The 20,756-nt window shown below is 47.0% G+C and overlaps 2 protein-coding genes across 10 annotated transcripts in view; both read right to left on the minus strand.

Annotated features, from left to right (window-relative positions):
• kif25 (kinesin family member 25) overlaps positions 1–20,756 on the minus strand; it is a 271,160-nt gene that overhangs the window by 70,557 nt on the left and 179,847 nt on the right. For all 9 annotated transcript variants that reach the window (XR_010976174.1, XR_010976175.1, XR_010976172.1 and 6 more), the window contains one exon: positions 20,091–20,240. Coding sequence is in view for 3 of the 9 variants with exons in the window: in XM_068044632.1 (XP_067900733.1) it covers positions 20,091–20,240 (150 nt within the window). In the remaining 6 variants the exon portion in view is untranslated. The remainder of the gene's footprint in view (positions 1–20,090; positions 20,241–20,756) is intronic.
• afdna (afadin, adherens junction formation factor a) overlaps positions 1–20,756 on the minus strand; it is a 598,271-nt gene that overhangs the window by 67,880 nt on the left and 509,635 nt on the right. The window lies entirely within an intron of this gene.

Here is a 20,756-nt window from a genome sequence, read left to right on the forward strand (position 1 = left end):
CTGAGTGGGACCGGCACAGTTTAAAAGTGCAGCGGGAAGGAGTGATACTGAGTGGGACCGGCACAGTTTAAAAGTGCAGCGGGAAGGAGTGATACTGAGTGGGACCGGCACAGTTTAAAAATGCAGCAGGAAGGAGTGATACTGAGTGGGACCGGCACAGTTTGAAAGAGCAGCGGGAAGGAGTGATACTGAGTGGGACCGGCACAGTTTAAAAATGCAGCGGGAAGGAGTGATACTGAGTGGGACCGGCACAGTTTAAAAGTGCAGCGGGAAGGAGTGATACTGAGTGGGACCGGCACAGTTTGAAAGAGCAGCAGGAAGAAGTGATACTGAGTGGGACCGGCACAGTTTAAAAATGCAGCGGGAAGGAGTGATACTGAGTGGGACCGGCACAGTTTAAAAGTGCAGCGGGAAGGAGTGATACTGAGTGGGACCGGCACAGTTTAAAAGTGCAGCGGGAAGGAGTGATACTGAGTGGGATCAGCACAGTTTAAAAGTGCAGCGGGAAGGAGAGAGACTGAGTGGGACCAGCACAGTTTAAAAATGCAGCGGGAAGGAGTGATACTGAGTGGGACCAGCACAGTTTAAAAGTGCAGCGGGAAGGAGTGATACTGAGTGGGACCGGCACAGTTTAAAAATGCAGCAGGAAGGAGTGATACTGAGTGGGACCGGCACAGTTTGAAAGAGCAGCGGGAAGGAGTGATACTGAGTGGGACTGGCACAGTTTGAAAGAGCAGCGGGAAGGAGAGAGACTGAGTGTGACCGGCACAGTTTAAAAATGCAGCGGGAAGGAGTGATACTGAGTGGGACCAGCACAGTTTAAAAGTGCAGCGGCAGCGGGAAGGAGAGAGACTGAGTGGGACCAGCACAGTTTAAAAGTGCAGCGGGAAGGAGTGATACTGAGTGGGACCAGCACAGTTTAAAAGTGCAGCGGGAAGGAGTGATACTGAGTGGGACCAGCACAGTTTAAAAATGCAGCAGGAAGGAGTGATACCGAGTGGGACCAGCACAGTTTAAAAGTGCAGCGGCAGCGGGAAGGAGAGAGACTGAGTGGGACCAGCACAGTTTAAAAGAGCAGCGGCAGCGGGAAGGAGAGAGACTGAGTGGGACCAGCACAGTTTGAAAATGCAGCGGGAAGGAGAGAGACTGAGTGGGACCAGCACAGTTTGAAAATGCAGCGGGAAGGAGAGAGACTGAGTGGGACCAGCACAGTTTGAAAATGCAGCGGGAAGGAGAGAGACTGAGTGGGACCGGTACAGTTTAAAAGTGCAGCGGCAGCGGGAAGGAGCGAGACTGAGTGGGACCAGCACAGTTTGAAAATGCAGCGGGAAGGACCGAGACTGAGGGGGTCCGGCACAGTTTAAAAGAGCAGCGGGAAGGAGTGATACTGAGTGGGACCGGCACAGTTTAAAAGAGCAGCGGGAAGGAGTGATACTGAGTGGGACCGGCACAGTTTGAAAGAGCAGCGGCAGCGGGAAGGAGAGAGACTGAGTGGGACCGGCACAGTTTGAAAATGCAGCGGGAAGGACCGAGACTGAGGGGGACCGGCACAGTTTAAAAGAGCAGCGGGAAGGACCGTGACTGAGTGGGACCGGCACAGTTTGAAAGAGCAGCGGGAAGGAGCGAGACTGAGGGGGACCAGTACAGTTTAAAAATGCAGCGGGAAGCAGAGAGACTGAGTGGGACCGGCACAGTTTGAAAATGCAGCGGGAAGGAGAGAGACTGAGTGGGACCAGCACAGTTTAAAAATGCAGCGGGAAGGAGAGAGACTGAGTGGGACCGGCACAGTTTAAAAGTGCAGCGGGAAGGAGTGATACTGAGTGGGACCAGCACAGTTTGAAAATGCAGCGGGAAGGAGAGAGACTGAGTGGGACCGGCACAGTTTAAAAGTGCAGCGGGAAGGAGTGATACTGAGTGGGACCGGCACAGTTTAAAAGTGCAGCGGGAAGGAGTGATACTGAGTGGGACCGGCACAGTTTAAAAATGCAGCAGGAAGGAGTGATACTGAGTGGGACCGGCACAGTTTGAAAGAGCAGCGGGAAGGAGTGATACTGAGTGGGACCAGCACAGTTTGAAAATGCAGCGGGAAGGAGAGAGACTGAGTGGGACCGGCACAGTTTAAAAGTGCAGCGGGAAGGAGTGATACTGAGTGGGACCGGCACAGTTTAAAAGTGCAGCGGGAAGGAGTGATACTGAGTGGGACCGGCACAGTTTAAAAATGCAGCAGGAAGGAGTGATACTGAGTGGGACCGGCACAGTTTGAAAGAGCAGCGGGAAGGAGTGATACTGAGTGGGACCGGCACAGTTTAAAAATGCAGCGGGAAGGAGTGATACTGAGTGGGACCGGCACAGTTTAAAAGTGCAGCGGGAAGGAGTGATACTGAGTGGGACCAGCACAGTTTAAAAGTGCAGCGGGAAGGAGTGATACTGAGTGGGACCGGCACAGTTTAAAAATGCAGCAGGAAGGAGTGATACTGAGTGGGACCGGCACAGTTTGAAAGAGCAGCGGGAAGGAGTGATACTGAGTGGGACTGGCACAGTTTGAAAGAGCAGCGGGAAGGAGAGAGACTGAGTGTGACCGGCACAGTTTAAAAATGCAGCGGGAAGGAGTGATACTGAGTGGGACCAGCACAGTTTAAAAGTGCAGCGGGAAGGAGTGATACTGAGTGGGACCGGCACAGTTTAAAAATGCAGCAGGAAGGAGTGATACTGAGTGGGACCGGCACAGTTTGAAAGAGCAGCGGGAAGGAGTGATACTGAGTGGGACTGGCACAGTTTGAAAGAGCAGCGGGAAGGAGAGAGACTGAGTGTGACCGGCACAGTTTAAAAATGCAGCGGGAAGGAGTGATACTGAGTGGGACCAGCACAGTTTAAAAGTGCAGCGGCAGCGGGAAGGAGAGAGACTGAGTGGGACCAGCACAGTTTAAAAGTGCAGCGGGAAGGAGTGATACTGAGTGGGACCAGCACAGTTTAAAAGTGCAGCGGGAAGGAGTGATACTGAGTGGGACCAGCACAGTTTAAAAATGCAGCAGGAAGGAGTGATACTGAGTGGGACCAGCACAGTTTAAAAGTGCAGCGGCAGCGGGAAGGAGAGAGACTGAGTGGGACCAGCACAGTTTAAAAGAGCAGCGGCAGCGGGAAGGAGAGAGACTGAGTGGGACCAGCACAGTTTGAAAATGCAGCGGGAAGGAGAGAGACTGAGTGGGACCAGCACAGTTTGAAAATGCAGCGGGAAGGAGAGAGACTGAGTGGGACCGGTACAGTTTAAAAGTGCAGCGGCAGCGGGAAGGAGCGAGACTGAGTGGGACCAGCACAGTTTGAAAATGCAGCGGGAAGGACCGAGACTGAGGGGGACCGGCACAGTTTAAAAGAGCAGCGGGAAGGAGTGATACTGAGTGGGACCGGCACAGTTTAAAAGAGCAGCGGGAAGGAGTGATACTGAGTGGGACCGGCACAGTTTGAAAGAGCAGCGGCAGCGGGAAGGAGAGAGACTGAGTGGGACCGGCACAGTTTGAAAATGCAGCGGGAAGGACCGAGACTGAGGGGGACCGGCACAGTTTAAAAGAGCAGCGGGAAGGACCGTGACTGAGTGGGACCGGCACAGTTTGAAAGAGCAGCGGGAAGGAGCGAGACTGAGGGGGACCAGTACAGTTTAAAAATGCAGCGGGAAGCAGAGAGACTGAGTGGGACCGGCACAGTTTGAAAATGCAGCGGGAAGGAGAGAGACTGAGTGGGACCAGCACTGTTTGAAAATGCAGCGGGAAGGAGCGAGACTGAGGGGGACCAGCACAGTTTGAAAATGCAGCGGGAAGGAGAGAGACTGAGTGGGACCGGCACAGTTTAAAAGTGCAGCGGGAAGGAGTGATACTGAGTGGGACCGGCACAGTTTAAAAGTGCAGCGGGAAGGAGTGATACTGAGTGGGACCGGCACAGTTTAAAAATGCAGCAGGAAGGAGTGATACTGAGTGGGACCGGCACAGTTTGAAAGAGCAGCGGGAAGGAGTGATACTGAGTGGGACCGGCACAGTTTAAAAATGCAGCGGGAAGGAGTGATACTGAGTGGGACCGGCACAGTTTAAAAGTGCAGCGGGAAGGAGTGATACTGAGTGGGACCGGCACAGTTTGAAAGAGCAGCAGGAAGAAGTGATACTGAGTGGGACCGGCACAGTTTAAAAATGCAGCGGGAAGGAGTGATACTGAGTGGGACCGGCACAGTTTAAAAGTGCAGCGGGAAGGAGTGATACTGAGTGGGACCGGCACAGTTTAAAAGTGCAGCGGGAAGGAGTGATACTGAGTGGGATCAGCACAGTTTAAAAGTGCAGCGGGAAGGAGAGAGACTGAGTGGGACCAGCACAGTTTAAAAATGCAGCGGGAAGGAGTGATACTGAGTGGGACCAGCACAGTTTAAAAGTGCAGCGGGAAGGAGTGATACTGAGTGGGACCGGCACAGTTTAAAAATGCAGCAGGAAGGAGTGATACTGAGTGGGACCGGCACAGTTTGAAAGAGCAGCGGGAAGGAGTGATACTGAGTGGGACTGGCACAGTTTGAAAGAGCAGCGGGAAGGAGAGAGACTGAGTGTGACCGGCACAGTTTAAAAATGCAGCGGGAAGGAGTGATACTGAGTGGGACCAGTACAGTTTAAAAGTGCAGCGGGAAGGAGTGATACTGAGTGGGACCGGCACAGTTTAAAAATGCAGCAGGAAGGAGTGATACTGAGTGGGACCAGCACAGTTTAAAAGTGCAGCGGGAAGGAATGATACTGAGTGGGACCGGCACAGTTTAAAAGTGCAGCGGGAAGGAGTGATACTGAGTGGGACCAGCACAGTTTAAAAGTGCAGCGGGAAGGAGCGATACTGAGTGGGACCGGCACAGTTTAAAAGTGCAGCGGGAAGGAGTGATACTGAGTGGGACCAGCACAGTTTAAAAGAGCAGCGGGAAGGAATGATACTGAGTGGGACCGGCACAGTTTAAAAGTGCAGCGGGAAGGAGTGATACTGAGTGGGACCAGCATAGTTTAAAAGTGCAGCGGGAAGGAGTGATACTGAGTGGGACCGGCACAGTTTGAAAATGCAGCGGGAAGGAGCGATACTGAGTGGGACCTGCACAGTTTAAAAGTGCAGCGGCAACAGGAAGGAGAGAGACTGAGTGGGACCAGCACAGTTTAAAAGTGCAGCGGCAACAGGAAGGAGCGAGACTGAGTGGGACCGGCACAGTTTGAAAATGCAGCGGGAAGGAGCGAGACTGAGTGGGACCAGCACAGGTTAAAAGTGCAGCGGCAACAGGAAGGAGCGATACTGAGTAGGACCAGCACAGGGAGCAGAGAGCCGTCCAGGCGTGCAGAGTTTTGTAAAAAAGTCAACAGTGACATCATAGGAAAGCTGGAAGCTGATTGGTTGGTGAGTAACTGCTGTTAGGGAATAGCTCTAAATAGCTGGCTTAGTAACTGAGGTAAGAAAGGTCTACAGTTTATTTTTATATATAGTAAGTCGTGTTTTTTAGGGAGTTCTGTAGTAACGAGGACCAGGGAAAAAGGGCCCAAGAGTAATTGATATTATTTGATGTTAAGCATCTTCCAAAAGGGTTAAGTCATGGCAGGAGAGATCAAAGTCGTCGTGAGCTCCTCGTGCTCTATGTGGAAAGCCGGGAACCATTCCAGTGCCCGGGACCAGAATATGTGCAGGAAGTGTCTCCAGCTGCAGCTCCTGGAAGCCTGGGTTTCAGAGCTGGAGTAGCGGCTGGGGACACTGGAGCATCCACGAGGCAGTATCGGGATAGCACGTAGAGAGAGGTGGTCACACCGCAGGCTCAGACTCCACAGGCAGGAAGGGAATGGGTGACCACCAGGCAGAGTAAGAGGACTCGGCAGGCAGTGTAGGAATCTCTTGTGGCTATTCCCCTGCAAAACAGAGATATTGCTTTGGATACTGTTGGGGGGAATGGCCTCTCAGGGGAAAGCAGCAACAGCCCAATTCGTTGCACCACGGTTGGCTCTGCTGCACAGGGAGGAGTAAAAAGTGTGGGAATGCAATGGTTATAGGGGATTCAATTGTAAGGGGAATAGGTAGGTATTTCTGTGGCCGCAAATGAGACTCCAGGATGGTTTGTTGTTTCCCTGGTGCTGGGGTCAAGGATGTCTCAGAGTGGTTACAGGACATTCTGAAGGGGGAGGGTGAACAGCCAGTGGACGTGGTACACATTGGTACAAACGATGTAGGTTAAAAAAAAGGATGAGGTCCTCAAAGCAGAATATAGGGAGTTAGGAAGTAAGTTGAAAAGTAGAACCTCAAAGGTAGTGATCTCAGCATTACAACCTGTGCCAAATGCTAGTCAGAGTAGAAATAGCAGGATATATCGGATGAATACGTAGCTGAAGAGATGGTGCGAAGGGGAGGGTTTTAGATTCCTGGGACATTGGGACCAGTTCTGGGGGAGGTGGGACCAGTACAAACTGGACAGGTTAAACCTGTTTAGGACCGGGACTGACGTCCTAGGGGGAGTATTTGCTAGGGTGGTTGGGGAGAGTTTAAACTAGAATGGCAGGGGAATGGGAACCTTTGAAAGGAGTCAAAGAAGAGGGGATCAAAGACAAGAACAAAAGACAGTCAAAGAAATAAGAAAAAGGATAGGCAGAGAAATCAAGGGCGAGAATCAAACAGGGCCACATTGAAAAATAATGGGAAGGGGACAAGTAATGTTAAAAAGATAAGCCTTAAGGTTTTGTGCCTTAACATGCGAAGCATTCGCAATAAAGTGGATGAATTAATCACGCAAATAGATGTAAACGGGTATGATATAGTCGGGATTATGGAGACATGGCTGCAAGGTGACCAGAGATGGGAAATGAACATCCAGGGGTATTCAGTATTTAGGAAGGACAGACAAAACGTAAAAGGCGATGGAGTTGCATTACTGGTTAAAGAGGAAATTAATGCAATTGTGAGGAAGGATATAGCTCTGACGATGTGAAATCTGTGCGGGTAGAGCTGAGAAACACGAAGGGGCAAAAAACGTTAGTGGGGGTTGTCTATAGACCCCCAAACTGTAGCGGTGATGTTGGGAATGGCATTAAACAGGAAATTAGAGACGCATGCGATAAAGGAACATCTGTAATTATGGGTGAATTTAATCTGCATATAGATTGGGCAAATCAAATTAGTCACAATACCGTAGAGGTAGGAATTCATGGAGTGTATACGGGGTGGTTTTCTGGATCAATACATTGAGGAAGCAACAAGAGAAGGCCATCCTAGACTGGGTATTGTGTAATGAGAGAGGAATAATTGACAATTTAGTTGTACGAGACCCCTTGGGGATGAGCGACCATAATATGATAGAATTCTTGATCAAGATGGAGAGTGACGTAGTTGATTCTGAGACTAGGGTCCTGAATATTAATAAAGGAAACTACGAAGGTATGAGGCGCGAGTTGGCCATGACGGATTGGGAAACGTTACTTAAAGGGATGACGGTGGATAGGCAATGGCAAACATTCAAAGAGCGCATGAATGAACTGCAACAATTGTTTATTCCTGTCTGGCGCAAAAGTAAAACAGGAAAGGTAGCCAAACCATGACTTACAAGGGAAATTAGAGATAGCATTAGATCCAAGGAAGAGGCATACAAATTCACCAGAAAAAACAACAGACCTGAGGATTGGGAGCAGTTTAGAATTCAGCAAAGGAGGACCAAGGGATTGATTAAGAAGGGGAAAATAGAGTACGAGAGTAAGCTTGCGGGGAACATAAAAACTGACTGTAAAAGTTTTTACAGGTATGTGAAGAGAAAAAGATTGGTGAAGACAAATGTCAGAAACAGGGGAATTTATTATGGCGAACAAAGAAATGGCTGACCAACTAAATGCATACTTTGGTTCTATCTTCACAAAGGAGGACACAAATATCATACCAGAAATGTTGGGGAACACAGGGTTTAGTGAGAGGGAGGAACTGAAGGAAATCAGTATTAGTAGAGAAATGGTGTTGGGGAAATTGATGGGATTGAACGCTGATAAATCCCCAGGGTCTGCATCCCAGAGTACTTAAGGAAGTGGCCCTGGAAACAGTAGATGCATTGGTGGTCATCTTCCAAGATTCTATAGTCTCTGGAACAGTTCCTACAGATTGGAGGGTAGCTAATGTAACCCCATTATTTAAAAAGGGAGGTAGAGAGAAAACAGGGAATTACAGACCAGTCAGCCTGATGTCCAGAACCAGGAGTCATAGTCTAAGGATACGGGGTAAACCTTTCAGGACTGAGATGAGGAGAAATTTCTTCACCCAGAGAGTGGTGAGCCTGTGGAATTCACTATGACAGAAAGCAGTTGAGGCCAAAACATTGTATGTTTTCAAGAAGGAGTTAGATATAACTCTTGGGGCGAAAGGGATCAAAGGATATGGGGGGAAAGTGGGAACAGGTTACTGAGCTGGATGATGAGCCATGATCATAATGAATGGCGGAGCAGACTCGAAGGGCCGAAGGGCCCACTCCTGCTCCTATTTTCTATGTTTCTATGACCTTCAGGAATCCTATTAACTTTTCCTACACTGGCTGTAGTAAGTTTCCTAGGTTGCACCCTTACTGCAGTCATAGCCACAGCCCGTTCCCGGTTTTCCATCAGGCCCTCGTCTTCACTGAGCGGATGTGCCCTGATTAACCCTACCGATTTCACGTTTAATTTCCAGCAGTTAGCTTTTAAATGCCCTGACTTGTTACTGTGGAAGCACACAGGTCTCTGGGCCTCACTCTTGCTCACAGCACCTTCCTTTTTGGCTGGAGGAGTGCCCCCTGTGTCTCCTGCTTTCCTTTTTCATCCTGGACTGCCTGTGCAGATGTCACCTTCCCACCCTTTGTCCTTTTTGGTTTGTGGGGGTGATTAGGAAAGGTTCTCCCCTGGGAAACCAACTTATAAATTAAAGAAAATTCATCGGCCAGAACGACTGCTTGCCAGGTTCCCGGAATCTGCTGCTCCTCGACATGAGTTTTTAATTGAGAATGGGAGAGAGTTTTTAAATCCTTTTAACAGGATTATTTCTCTGAGAGTCCCATAGCTGAGCTGTATTTTTAAAGCCCTCAGCCATTGGTCAAAAACCAGCTGCTTGCTTCTTTCAAACTCCAGATAGGTTTGATTGTCTTGCTTTTTGAGTGTTCTAAACTTTTTTATTCATTCATGGGATGTGGACGTCGCTGGCTAAGTCAGCATTACTGCTCATCCCTAATTGCCCTTGAAAAGGTGGTGGTGAGCTGCCTTCTTGAACCGTGGCAGTCCATGTGCGATAGGTACACCCACAGTGCTGTTAGGAAGGGAGTTCCAGGATTTTGACCCAGCGACAGTGAAGGAACGGTGATATAGTTCCAAGTCAGGATGGTGTGTGACATGGAGGGGAACTTGCAGGTGGTGGTGTTCCCATGCATTTGCTGCCCTTGTCCTTCTAGTTGGTAGAGGTTGCAGGTTTGGAAGGTGTTGTCTAAGAGCCTTGGTTCGTTGCTGCAGTGCATCTTGTAGTTGGTACACACTGATGCCACTGTGCGTCGGTGGTGGAGGGAGTGAATGTTTGTGGATGGGGTGCCAATCAAGTGGTTTGCTTTGTCCTGGATAGTGTCGAGCTTCTTGTGTGTTGTTGGAGCTGCACCCATCCAGGCAATTTGAGAGTATTCCATCACACTCCTAACTTGTGCCTTGTTGACAGGCTTTGATGAGTCAGGAGGTCAGTTACCCGTTGCAGGATTCCAATCCTCTGACCTGCTCATGTAGCCATGGTATTTAAATGGCTACTCCAGTTCAGTTTCTGGTCAATGGTAGTCCCAGGATGTTGATAGTGGGGGATTCAATGATGGTAATGCAATTAGAACATTACAGCGCAGTACAGGCCCTTCGGCCCTCGATGTTGCGCCGACCTGTGAAACCATCTGATCTACACTATTCCATTTTCATCCATATGTCTATCCAATGACCACTTAAATGCCCTTAAAGTTGGCGAGTCTACTACTGTTGCAGGCAGGGCGTTCCACGCCCCTACTACTCTCTGAGTAAAGAAACTACCTCTAACATCTGTCCTATATCTATCACCCCTCAACTTAAAGCTATGTCCCCTCGTGTTTACCATCACCATCCGAGGAAAAAGACTCTCACTATCCACCCTATCTAACCCTCTGATTATCTTATATGTCTCTATTAAGTCACCTCTCCTCCTCCTTCTCTCTAACGAAAACAACCTCAAGTCCCTCAGCCTTTCCTCGTAAGACCTTCCCTCCATACCAGGCAACATCCTAGTAAATCTCCTCTGCACCCTTTCCAAAGCTTCCACATCCTTCCTATAATGCGGTGACCAGAACTGCACGCAATACTCCAGGTGCGGCCGCACCAGAGTTTTGTACAGCTGCAGCATGACCTCGTGGCTCCGAAACTCGATCCCCCTACTAATAAAAGCTAACACACCATATGCCTTCTTAACAGCCCTATTAACCTGGGTGGCAACTTTCAGGGATTTATGTACCTGGACACCAAGATCTCTCTGCTCATCTACACTACCAAGAATCTTCCCATTAGCCCAGTACTCCTTCCAAAGTGAATCACCTCACACTTTTCCGCATTAAACTCCATTTGCCATCTCTCAGCCCAGCTCTGCAGCCTATCTATGTCCCTCTGTAACCTACAACATCCTTCGGCACTATCCACAACTCCACCGACCTTCGTGTCATCCGCAAATTTACTAACCCACCCTTCTACACCCTCATCCAGGTCATTTATAAAAATGACAAACAGCAGTGGCCCCAAAACAGATCCTTGCGGTACACCACTAGTAACTAAACTCCAGGATGAACATTTGCCATCAACCACCACCCTCTGTCTTCTTTCAGCTAGCCAATTTCTGATCCAAAGCTCTAAATCACCTTCAATCCCATACTTCTGTATTTTCTGCAATAGCCTACCGTGGGGAACCTTATCAAACGCCTTACTGAAATCCATATACACCACATCCGCAGCTTTACCCTCATCCACCTGTTTGGTCACCTTCTCAAAAAACTCAATAAGGTTTGTGAGGCACGACCTACCCTTCACAAAACCGTGCTGACTATCTCTAATGAACTTATTCTTTTCAAGATGATTATAAATCCTATCTCTTATAACCTTTTCCAACATTTTACCCACAACCGAAGTAAGGCTCACAGGTCTATAATTACCAGGGCTGTCTCTACTCCCCTTCTTGAACAAGGGGACAACATTTGCTATCCTCAAGTCTTCCGGCACTATTCCTGTCGACAATGACGACATAAAGATCAAGGTCAAAGGCTCTGCAATCTCCTCCCTGGCTTCCCAGAGAATCCTAGGATAAATCCCATCTGGCCCAGGGGACTTATCTATTTTCACACTTTCCAAAATTGCTAACACCTCCTCCTTGTGAACCTCAATCCCATCTAGCCTAGTAGTCTGTATCTCAGTATTCTCCTCGACAACATTTTCTTTCTCTACTGTAAATACTGACGAAAAATATTCATTTAACGCTTCCCCTATCTCCTCTGATTCCACACACAACTTCCCACTACTATCCTTGATTGGCCATAATCTAACTCTAGTCATTCTTTTATTCCTGATATACCTATAGAAAGCCTTAGGGTTTTCCTTGATCCTATCCGCCAATGACTTCTCGTGTCCTCTCCTTGCTCTTCTTAGCTCTCCCTTTAGATCCTTCCTGGCTAGCTTGTAACTCTCAAGCGCCCTAACTGAGCCTTCACGTCTCATCCTAACATAAGCCTTCTTCTTCCTCTTGACAAGCGCTTCAACTTCTTTAGTAAACCATGGCTCCCTCGCTCGACAACTTCCTCCCTGCCTGACAGGTACATACTTATCAAGGACACGCAGTAGCTGCTCCCTGAATAAGCTCCACATTTCGATTGTGCCCATCCCCTGCAGTTTCCTTCCCCATCCTACGCATCCTAAATCTTGCCTAATCGCATCATAATTTCCTTTCCCCCAGCTATAATTCTTGCCCTGCGGTATATACCTGTCCCTGCCCATCGCTAAGGTAAACCTAACCGAATTGTGATCACTATCACCAAAGTGCTCACCTACATCTAAATCTAACACCTGGCCGGGTTCATTACCCAGTACCAAATCCAATGTGGCATCGTCCCTGGTTGGCCTGTCTACATACTGTGTCAGAAAACCCTCCTGCACACACTGGACAAAAACTGACCCATCTAAAGTACTCGAACTATAGTATTTCCAGTCAATATTTGGAAAGTTAAAGTCCCCCATAACAACTACCCTGTTACTCTCGCTCCTGTCGAGAATCATCTTTGCTATCCTTTCCTCTACATCTCTGGAACTATTCGGAGGTCTATAGAAAACTCCCAACAGGGTGACCTCTCCTCTCCAGTTTCTAACCTCGGCCCATACTACCTCAGTAGACGAGTCCTCAAACGTCCTTTCTGCCGCCGTAATACTCTCCTTGATTAACAATGCCACACCGCCCCCTCTTTTACCATCTTCTCTGTTCTTACTGAAACATCTAAATCCCGGAACCTGCAACATCCATTCCTGTCCCTGCTCTACCCATGTCTCCGAAATGGCCACAACATCGAGATCCCAGGTACCAACCCATGCTGCAAGCTCACCCACCTTATTCCGGATGCTCCTGGCGTTGAAGTAGACACACTTTAAACCAAGTTCTTGCTTGCCAGTGCCCTCTTGCGTCCTTGTAACCTTATCCCTGACCTCACTACTCTCAACATCCTGTACACTGGAACTACAATTTAGGTTCCCATTCCCCTGCTGAATTAGTTTAAACCCCCCCGAAGAGCACTAGCAAATCTCCCCCCCAGGATATTGGTACCCCTCTGGTTCAGGTGAAGACCATCCTGTTTGTAGAGGTCCCACCTACCCCAGAAAGAGCCCCAATTATCCAGAAAACCAAAACCCTCCCTCCTACACCATCCCTGCAGCCACGTGTTCAACTCCTCTCTCTCCCTATTCCTCGCTTCACTCGCACGTGGCACGGGCAACAACCCAGAGATAACAACTCTGTTTGTTCTTGCTCTAAGCTTCCACCCTAGCTCCCTGAATTTCTGCCTTGAATCCCCATCTCTCTTCCTACCTATGTCGTTGGTGCCTATGTGGACCACTACTTGGGGCTGCTCCCCCTCCTCCTTAAGGATCCCAAAACCACGATCCGAGACATCACGAACCCTGGCACCTGGGAGGCAACACACCAACCGTGAGTCTCTCTCGTTCCCACAGAACCTCCTATCTGTTCCCCTAACTATGGAGTCCCCAATGACTAATGCTCTGCTCCTCTTCCCCCTTCCCTTCTGAGCAACAGGGACAGACTCTGTGCCAGAGACCTGTACCCCATTGCTTACCCCTGGTAAGTCGTCCCCCCCAACAGTATCCAAAATGGTATACCTGTTGTTGAGGGAAACGGCCACAGGGGATCCCTGCACTGCCTGCTGGTTCCCTCTCCTTCCCCTGACGGTAACCCATCTACCTACTTCTTTTACCTGAGGTGTGACTACTTCCCTATAACTCCTCTCAATAACCCCCTCCGCCTCCCGAATGATCCGAAGTTCATCCAGCTCCAGCTCCAGTTCCCTGACGCGGTTCTCGAGGAGCTGGAGTTGGGTGCACTTCCCGCAGATGTGGTCCCTGCCGTTCACAATGGGATCAGCCAGCTCCCACATCATACAGCTACAGCACATCACCTGCCCAGCCATCTCTACTTAGTTAATTACTTTATTAATTTATATAAATTTATGAGCTAAATACTTTGATTCTTCTCTGCTGTGGTCTTTTTCAAATAACCAATTAATAGATAAGTCAAAAAAGTAAAAGAAAAAAGTAAATTTTTACCAATCACACGATACAGAAGAAATAAAAGAAAAAGCTTACCTTATCAACACACCATAGTCCTTTTTTTGGTTAGAGGAGGAGGGTGGGTGGGAGACACTACACGTGTAGTGGTTCGGGTTCAGCCACTGCCCAAATATATATAGGTTTTGACTTACCCAGCAGTCCCCTGGTCCTCCGAAACAAAAGGGAATTAACTTTAACTTTAAACTGAAACTGACCTCCCAGCTGATAGTTCGCTCCGCACTCTCCGCTTCTGAAAAAGCTGCTGCAACCAAACGAAAGTTATTTTAAACTGCCCAAATTTATAGGTTTTGACTTACCCAGCAGTCCCCTGGTCCTCCGAAACAAAAGGGAATTAACTTTAACTTTAAACTGAAACTGACCTCCCAGCTAATAGTTCGCTCCGCACTCTCCGCTTCTGAAAAAGCTGCTGCAACCAAAATTGAATGTCAAGGGGAGATGATTAGATTCTCTCTTGTTGGAGATGGTCATTGCCTGGCACTTGTGTGGCGTGAATCTTACTTGCCACTTATCAGTCCAAGCCTGGATATTGTCCAGTTCTTGCTGCATTCTACCCGGACTGCTTCAGTATCTGAGGAGTCGCGAATGGTGCTGAATATTGTGCAATCATCAGCGAACATCCCCACTTCTGACCTTATGATTGAAGGAAGGTCATTGATGAAGCAGTTGAAGATGGTTGGGCCTATGACACTACCCCAAGGAACTCCTGCAGTGATGTCCTGGAGCTCAGATGATTGACCTCCAACAACCAGGACATGCAGGACATTCTAAAGGGGGAGGGGGAGGGGGAGCAGCCAGAGGTCGTGGTACACATTGGTACCAACGACAGAGGTAGAAAAAGGGATGAGGTCCTGTAACAAGAATTTAGGGAGCTAGGTAGCAGATTAAAAAGCAGGACTTCTAAGGTTGTAATCTCTGGATTACCCCCGGTGCCACGTGCTAGTGAGTTTAGAAATAGGAGGATAGAGCAGATGAATGCGTGGCTGAGGAGATGGTGCAGAAGGGAGGGCTTTAGTTTCCTGGATCACTGGGTCTGTTTCTGGCAAAGGTGGGACCTGTACAAGTTGGACGGGTTGCACCTGAACCAGAATGGGACAAGCATCCTTGCTGGGAGATCTGCTAGTGCTGTTGGAGGGGGGAGGTTAAACTAATTTGGGAGGGGGATGGGATACAGAGTGGAGGCACAGTAGGGGGTGATATAGAACAGAAAGTGAGTCTGCCTGGAAAGCAAAGCAATTATAGACCTGGTACGGCACAAGGGGAAAATGCAAGGTTGGATTGCATCTATTTCAATGCAAGGAGTCTTACTAGTAAGGCAGATGAATTGAGGGTGTTGATTAGCACATGGGATTATTATATTTTGCTATCACAGAGACATGGTTGAGGGAGGGACAGGACTGGCAGCTCAATATTCCAGGGTATAGAATCTTCAGGCGTGACCAGGGAGGGGATAAAAGAGGAGGTGGCATTGCACTGTTGGTCAAGGAGTCAATTACAGCAGTAAGGAGGAATGACATCTTAGAAGATTCCTCAAATGAGGCCATTTGGGTGGAACTTAAAAACAAAAAGGGGCAAATCACTTGGCTGGGTGTGTACTACAGGCCCCCAAAAAGTCAGGAATAGATAGAGGAGCAGATATGTAGGCAAATCTCTGAGAGGTGTAAAAATAATAGGGTAATAATTGTATGGGATTTCAACTTCCCCAATATTAACTGGGATAGTCTTAGTGCAAAAGTCTTAAAAGGGGCGGAATTCTTAAAATGCATACAGGAGAGCTTTTTGAGCCAGTATGTAGAAAGTTCTACAAGAGAAGGGGCAGTACTGGACCTAATCCTAGGGAATGAAGCCAGTCAAGTGGTAGAAGTGTCAGTGGGGGAGCATTTCGGGGATAGTGACCATAACTCTGTAAAATTTAAGGTAGTTATGGAAAAGGACAAAGATGGACCAGAAATAAAGGTGCTGAATTGGAGGAAGGCCGATTTCAATATGATAAAACAGAATCTGGCCAAAGTGGACTGGGAGCAGCTACTTGTAGGAAAGTCTACATCACATCAGTGGGAGTCATTCAAGAGGAAATTGTGAGAGTTCAGAGCTGACATGTACCCGTTAAGGTGAAGGGTAGGACTAACAGGCCCAGGGAACCCTGGATGTCAAGGGATATAGAGGATTGGATCAGGGGAAAAAAGGAGGCTTACGGCAGATCCCAAGCGCTGAAAACAGCAGAGGCACTAGTGGAGTATAGAAAATATATGGTGGTACTTAAAAGAATAATTAGGAGAGTGAAGAGGGGACATGAAAAAACACTGGCAGGCAAGATAAAGGAAAATCCCAAGGCATTTATAAGTATATTAAGGACAAGAGGATAATCAGGGAAAGAGTAGGGCCCATTAGGGACCAACGTGGCAATCTTTGTGTGGAGCCGGAGGACATATGTGAGGTTTTAAATGATTACTTTTCATCGGTGTTCACTATGGAGAAGAATGATGTCAGTGCAGAGATCAGGGAGGGGGATTGTGAACATATTAGCATTGAAAGGGAGACAGTATTAGCTGTTTTAGTAGGCTTAAGAGTGGATAAATCCCCAGGCCCAGATGAGATGTATCCCAGGCTGTTATGTGAGGCAAGGGAGGAGATAGCAGGGGCTTTAACACAAATTTTCAAATCCTCTCTGGCCACAGGAGAGGTACCAGAGGACTGGAGGACAGTGAATGTGGTACCATTATTCAAGAAGGGTAGTAGAGATAAACCAAGTAATTACAGGCCAGCTAGTCTAACATCAGTGGTTGGGAAAATATTGGAAAATATTCTGCGGGACAGGATTAATCTCCACTTGGAGAGGTAGGGATTAATCAAGGATAGTCAGCATGGCTTTGTCAGGGGGAGATCGTGTCTAACTAACTTGATTGAATTTTTCGAGGAGCTGACTAGATGTGTAGATGAGGGTAAAGCAGTAGATGTAGTACACATGTATTTCAGTAAGGCTTTTGATAAGGTCCCGCATGGGAGATTGGTTAAGAAGGTAAGAGCCTATGGGATCCAGGGCAATTTGGCAAATTGGATCCAAAATTGGCTTAGTGGCAGAGGGTAATGGTCAAGGGCTGTTTTTGCGATTGGAAGCCTGTGACCAGTGGTGTACCACAGAGATCGGTGCTGGAACCCTTGCTGTTTGTCGTGTACATAATGATTTAGACGTGAATATAGGAGGTATGATCAGTAAGTTCGCAGATGACAGGAAAATTGGTGGTGTTGTAAATAGTGAGGAGGAAATCCCTTAGATTACAGGGAGGTATAGATGGGCGGAGCTGTGGCAAATGGAATTTAATCCTGAGAAGTGTGAGGTAACGCATTTTGGGAGGACCAACACGCAAGGGAATATACAATGGATGGTAGAACCCTACGAAGTACAGGAGGTCAGAAGGACCTTGGTGTACTTGTCCATAGATCACTGAAGGCAGCAGCACAGATAGATAAGGGGGTCAGGAAAGCATATGGGATACTTACCTTTATTAGCCGAGGCACAGAATATAAGAGCAGGGAGGTTATGATGGAGCTATATAAATCGCTAATTCGGCCGCAGCTGGAGTACTGTGTACAGTTCTGGTCACCACACTATAGGAAGGATGTGATTGCAGTGGAGAGGGTGCAGAGGAGATTCCCCAGGATGTTGCCTGGGCTGGAGTATTTCAGCTATGAAGAGAGACTGAAAAGGCAAGGGTTGTCTTCCATTTCCTGATTTTCAATTACAATATTACCTTGTTTCTGTCTTTCAGTGGCGCACATCACGCTTAGCCACCCTCGTTCTCTTAATATACTTGTAAAATCCTTTAGTGCTGTTCTTGATATGGCTTGCAAGTTTTTTCTCACATTCCCTTTTTAATGCTCTTACTATTTTCTTAGTATCCCTTTGCTCCCGTCATATCTCTCCTAGACTGCTGCATCTCCATTGTTCTTTGCATCTGTATAAGCTTTCTTTTAGTTTTATACTACATCTCACTTCTCTTGTTCACCTGTTTAATTACACAAGTAAAGCTCTTGCCCTCTAGAGGAACTTACAAGCCTTGTATTATACCAAATACTTCTTTGAAGACCTACCACTGTTTGTCTGTGGTTTAGGAGGAGGGAAGAGCGAGTTTAAACTAATATGGTGGGAGGAAGGAGAAAAAATGATGAAGTGGAAAGACAGTAAAAGGGGGGGGAAGTGTGTAGGAAAAATTAGAGTGGCACGTCAGAAGGACAGAGTCTTAAACATAGAACGTCAATTACACTGTGATAGACCTCCAACATAATTTTGGTGGCTAATCCGCAGAAACCTTCGAGAAATGGTGTAAACAGGAATTCTGTGGATCTTTTTTTGAAGTTATGGCGGCCAATAAGGAGCGGCCTAGCCAACATTCAATTACTGAGAAAAAAACTGCAGACAAAAGGAATGGACAGCAGAGCAGTGGGACAGGAAGCTGAGTGCTGAGACTGAGTTGAGTGTGGAGCAAAGCAGTGAGGCCAGAAACAGCACTGGTTGGAAAGCACAGTAGTCATATTTGACTGGACCTGGATAACCACATGACTGACAATGGAAATGAACAAGCATGAATGGGCACAATGAAACAATTTTTTTCTCTTTCCCACTGTATGGGACTTTTGCCTGAACTCAGAAGGAAATTGGATGGGAATTTGAATGAAATAAACTTGCAGGGCTACGGGGATCGTGCAGGAGAATGGGACTGACTGACTGCTTTGCAGAGAGCGGGCATGGGATCGATAGGCCAAATGGCCTCCTTCTGTGCCGTAATGACTCTATGACTTTGTCTGTACCTCTGAACCCTTCAAATTTTATGGAGTCAGGCAAATTTGAATGATTAGGGAGGGTGCCAGGACCATTTATGATGCCTCTGGGATACTTGCCTCAGCTGAAAATGGGAGTGAAATAGGTGCAAAATCAGAGTTTTTTTCCTCCTTGTACTTTAAATTTGAAGCTTTATTTAATACAATCAATTGTCTTATTCAAAGGAGCCTTTAAAAAGTAACCCATCTTATGGCGCATAGCAATGCTGTACTCCAGGAACACACAAGTGTTCCTTGTGGCCAGCACTGTGATAAGAAGTATGTATACTGTCCGTTGTATATAATATTTTGCACCCATGCTTGGGCAGTCATATTATCTGCCTGATGTTACTTCCAGAAGAAAATTTTGGAAATCATGTCAGATGGCAGGGATTCAAAGGATCGGCCCCGCGACTGACCTTTCCTTTGTTGTCCAGGTTATACTAAACTAAAAAGGAAAATCACCCCAGTCCTTTTTTTTGGTTAAATAAGTAGTATATAAGCTTGACCATTTTGGCAGGAAGAATAAAAAAGAAGCATATTATCTAAATGATGAGAGATTGCAGAACTCTGGAATGCAGAGGGATCTGGGTGTCTTAGTGCGTGAATTGCAAAAGGTTAGTATGCAGGTTCAGCAAGTAATTAGGAAAGCTAATAGAATATTATCATTTATTGCGAGGAAAATTGAATACAAAGTAGGGAGGTTATGCTTCAGTTATACAGGGCATTGGTGAGACCACATCTGGAGTACTGTGTGCAGTACTGGTCTCCTTATTTAAAGAAGGATGTAAACGCATTGGAAGCGTTTACTAGACTGATACCTGGAATGGATATGTTGTCTTATAAGGAAAGCTTGGACAGGCTAGGCTTGTATCCGCTGGAGTTTAGAAGAGTAAGAGACAACTTGATTGAAATATATAAGATTCTGAGGGGTCTTGACAGGATGGATGTGGAAAAGATGTTTCCTCTTGTGGGAGAACCTAGAACTAAAGGACACTATTTAAAAATAAGGGGACACCCATGTAAGACAGAGATGAGGAGAATTTTTTCTCTCAGAGGGTCGTGAGGCTTTGGAGCTCTCTTATTCAAAATGCAGTGGAAGCAGAGTCTTTAAATATTTTTAAGACAGAGATAGATAGACTCTTGATAAGTAAAGGGGTGAAAGGTTATCGGGGGTAGGTGGGAATGTGGAGTTGAGGTTATAGTCAGATCAGCCATGGTCTTATTAAATGGCGGAGCAGGTTCGAGGGGCCGAGTGACTTACGCCTGCTCCTAATTTGTATGTTCGTATGACAGAAGCTTCTGATGTAATTTAAATGTTGTAGTTGTTATATATCATTTATCAGTCTTACAGTACCAAAATTCGTGAATGATAACTGATAGGCTACATAAGCACTTCCATACCTGAATAACTCTCTTGCAGCTTTTGGGATAATTCCTTCATCTAACTGTGGCTCAGGAGAAAGAGTGAAGTTTTCTTTAGAATGTGGCCCGAACATAGTGTAAGTCTTGCCACTGCCCGTCTGCCCATATGCCATGATGCATACATTGTATCTAGAATACAATAACAGATCATAAGGAGTTTAGGGATTTTAAAAAATCATTGTTACATTTGATCTTTGAATATTCCACCATCTGTCACAGCAAACTGTTAAGCATAAAAATGATACAATTTGTAACCACATTGCATTAAAAAGTATCCTACGTCAACACTTTTTTCTAGCCTGCAAGATATTTGACAGTTAACTTGAAAATTCTTGTTGGGGAGGGGAGGTGGGTGAGGTTCAGTGGCTGTACAGAAAACCATGTAGCATACAACCTGTCAACACTTGTCACCCGGCTTAAAAAAAAATTAATTGAGACAGACCTTTTTTTAAACTATGTTATCACCACTGATTAAGAATTTGCTTACAGAAATAGTGGATGGAACCTGACCCTGCTGGAACAGCGGACCATTTTTGGGCTGGGAATCCGAATCTTCGATTTGACCACCTTGTGATTGCTCTTTCCCAGAGCAAACCAATTAACAGCCCGCCTCTGGGTTCCCCAACCAATCAGGGAGGGCGCGGG

Source organism: Heterodontus francisci, chromosome 13 (genome assembly GCF_036365525.1).
Source record: "Heterodontus francisci isolate sHetFra1 chromosome 13, sHetFra1.hap1, whole genome shotgun sequence".
Taxonomy (NCBI): domain Eukaryota; kingdom Metazoa; phylum Chordata; class Chondrichthyes; order Heterodontiformes; family Heterodontidae; genus Heterodontus; species Heterodontus francisci.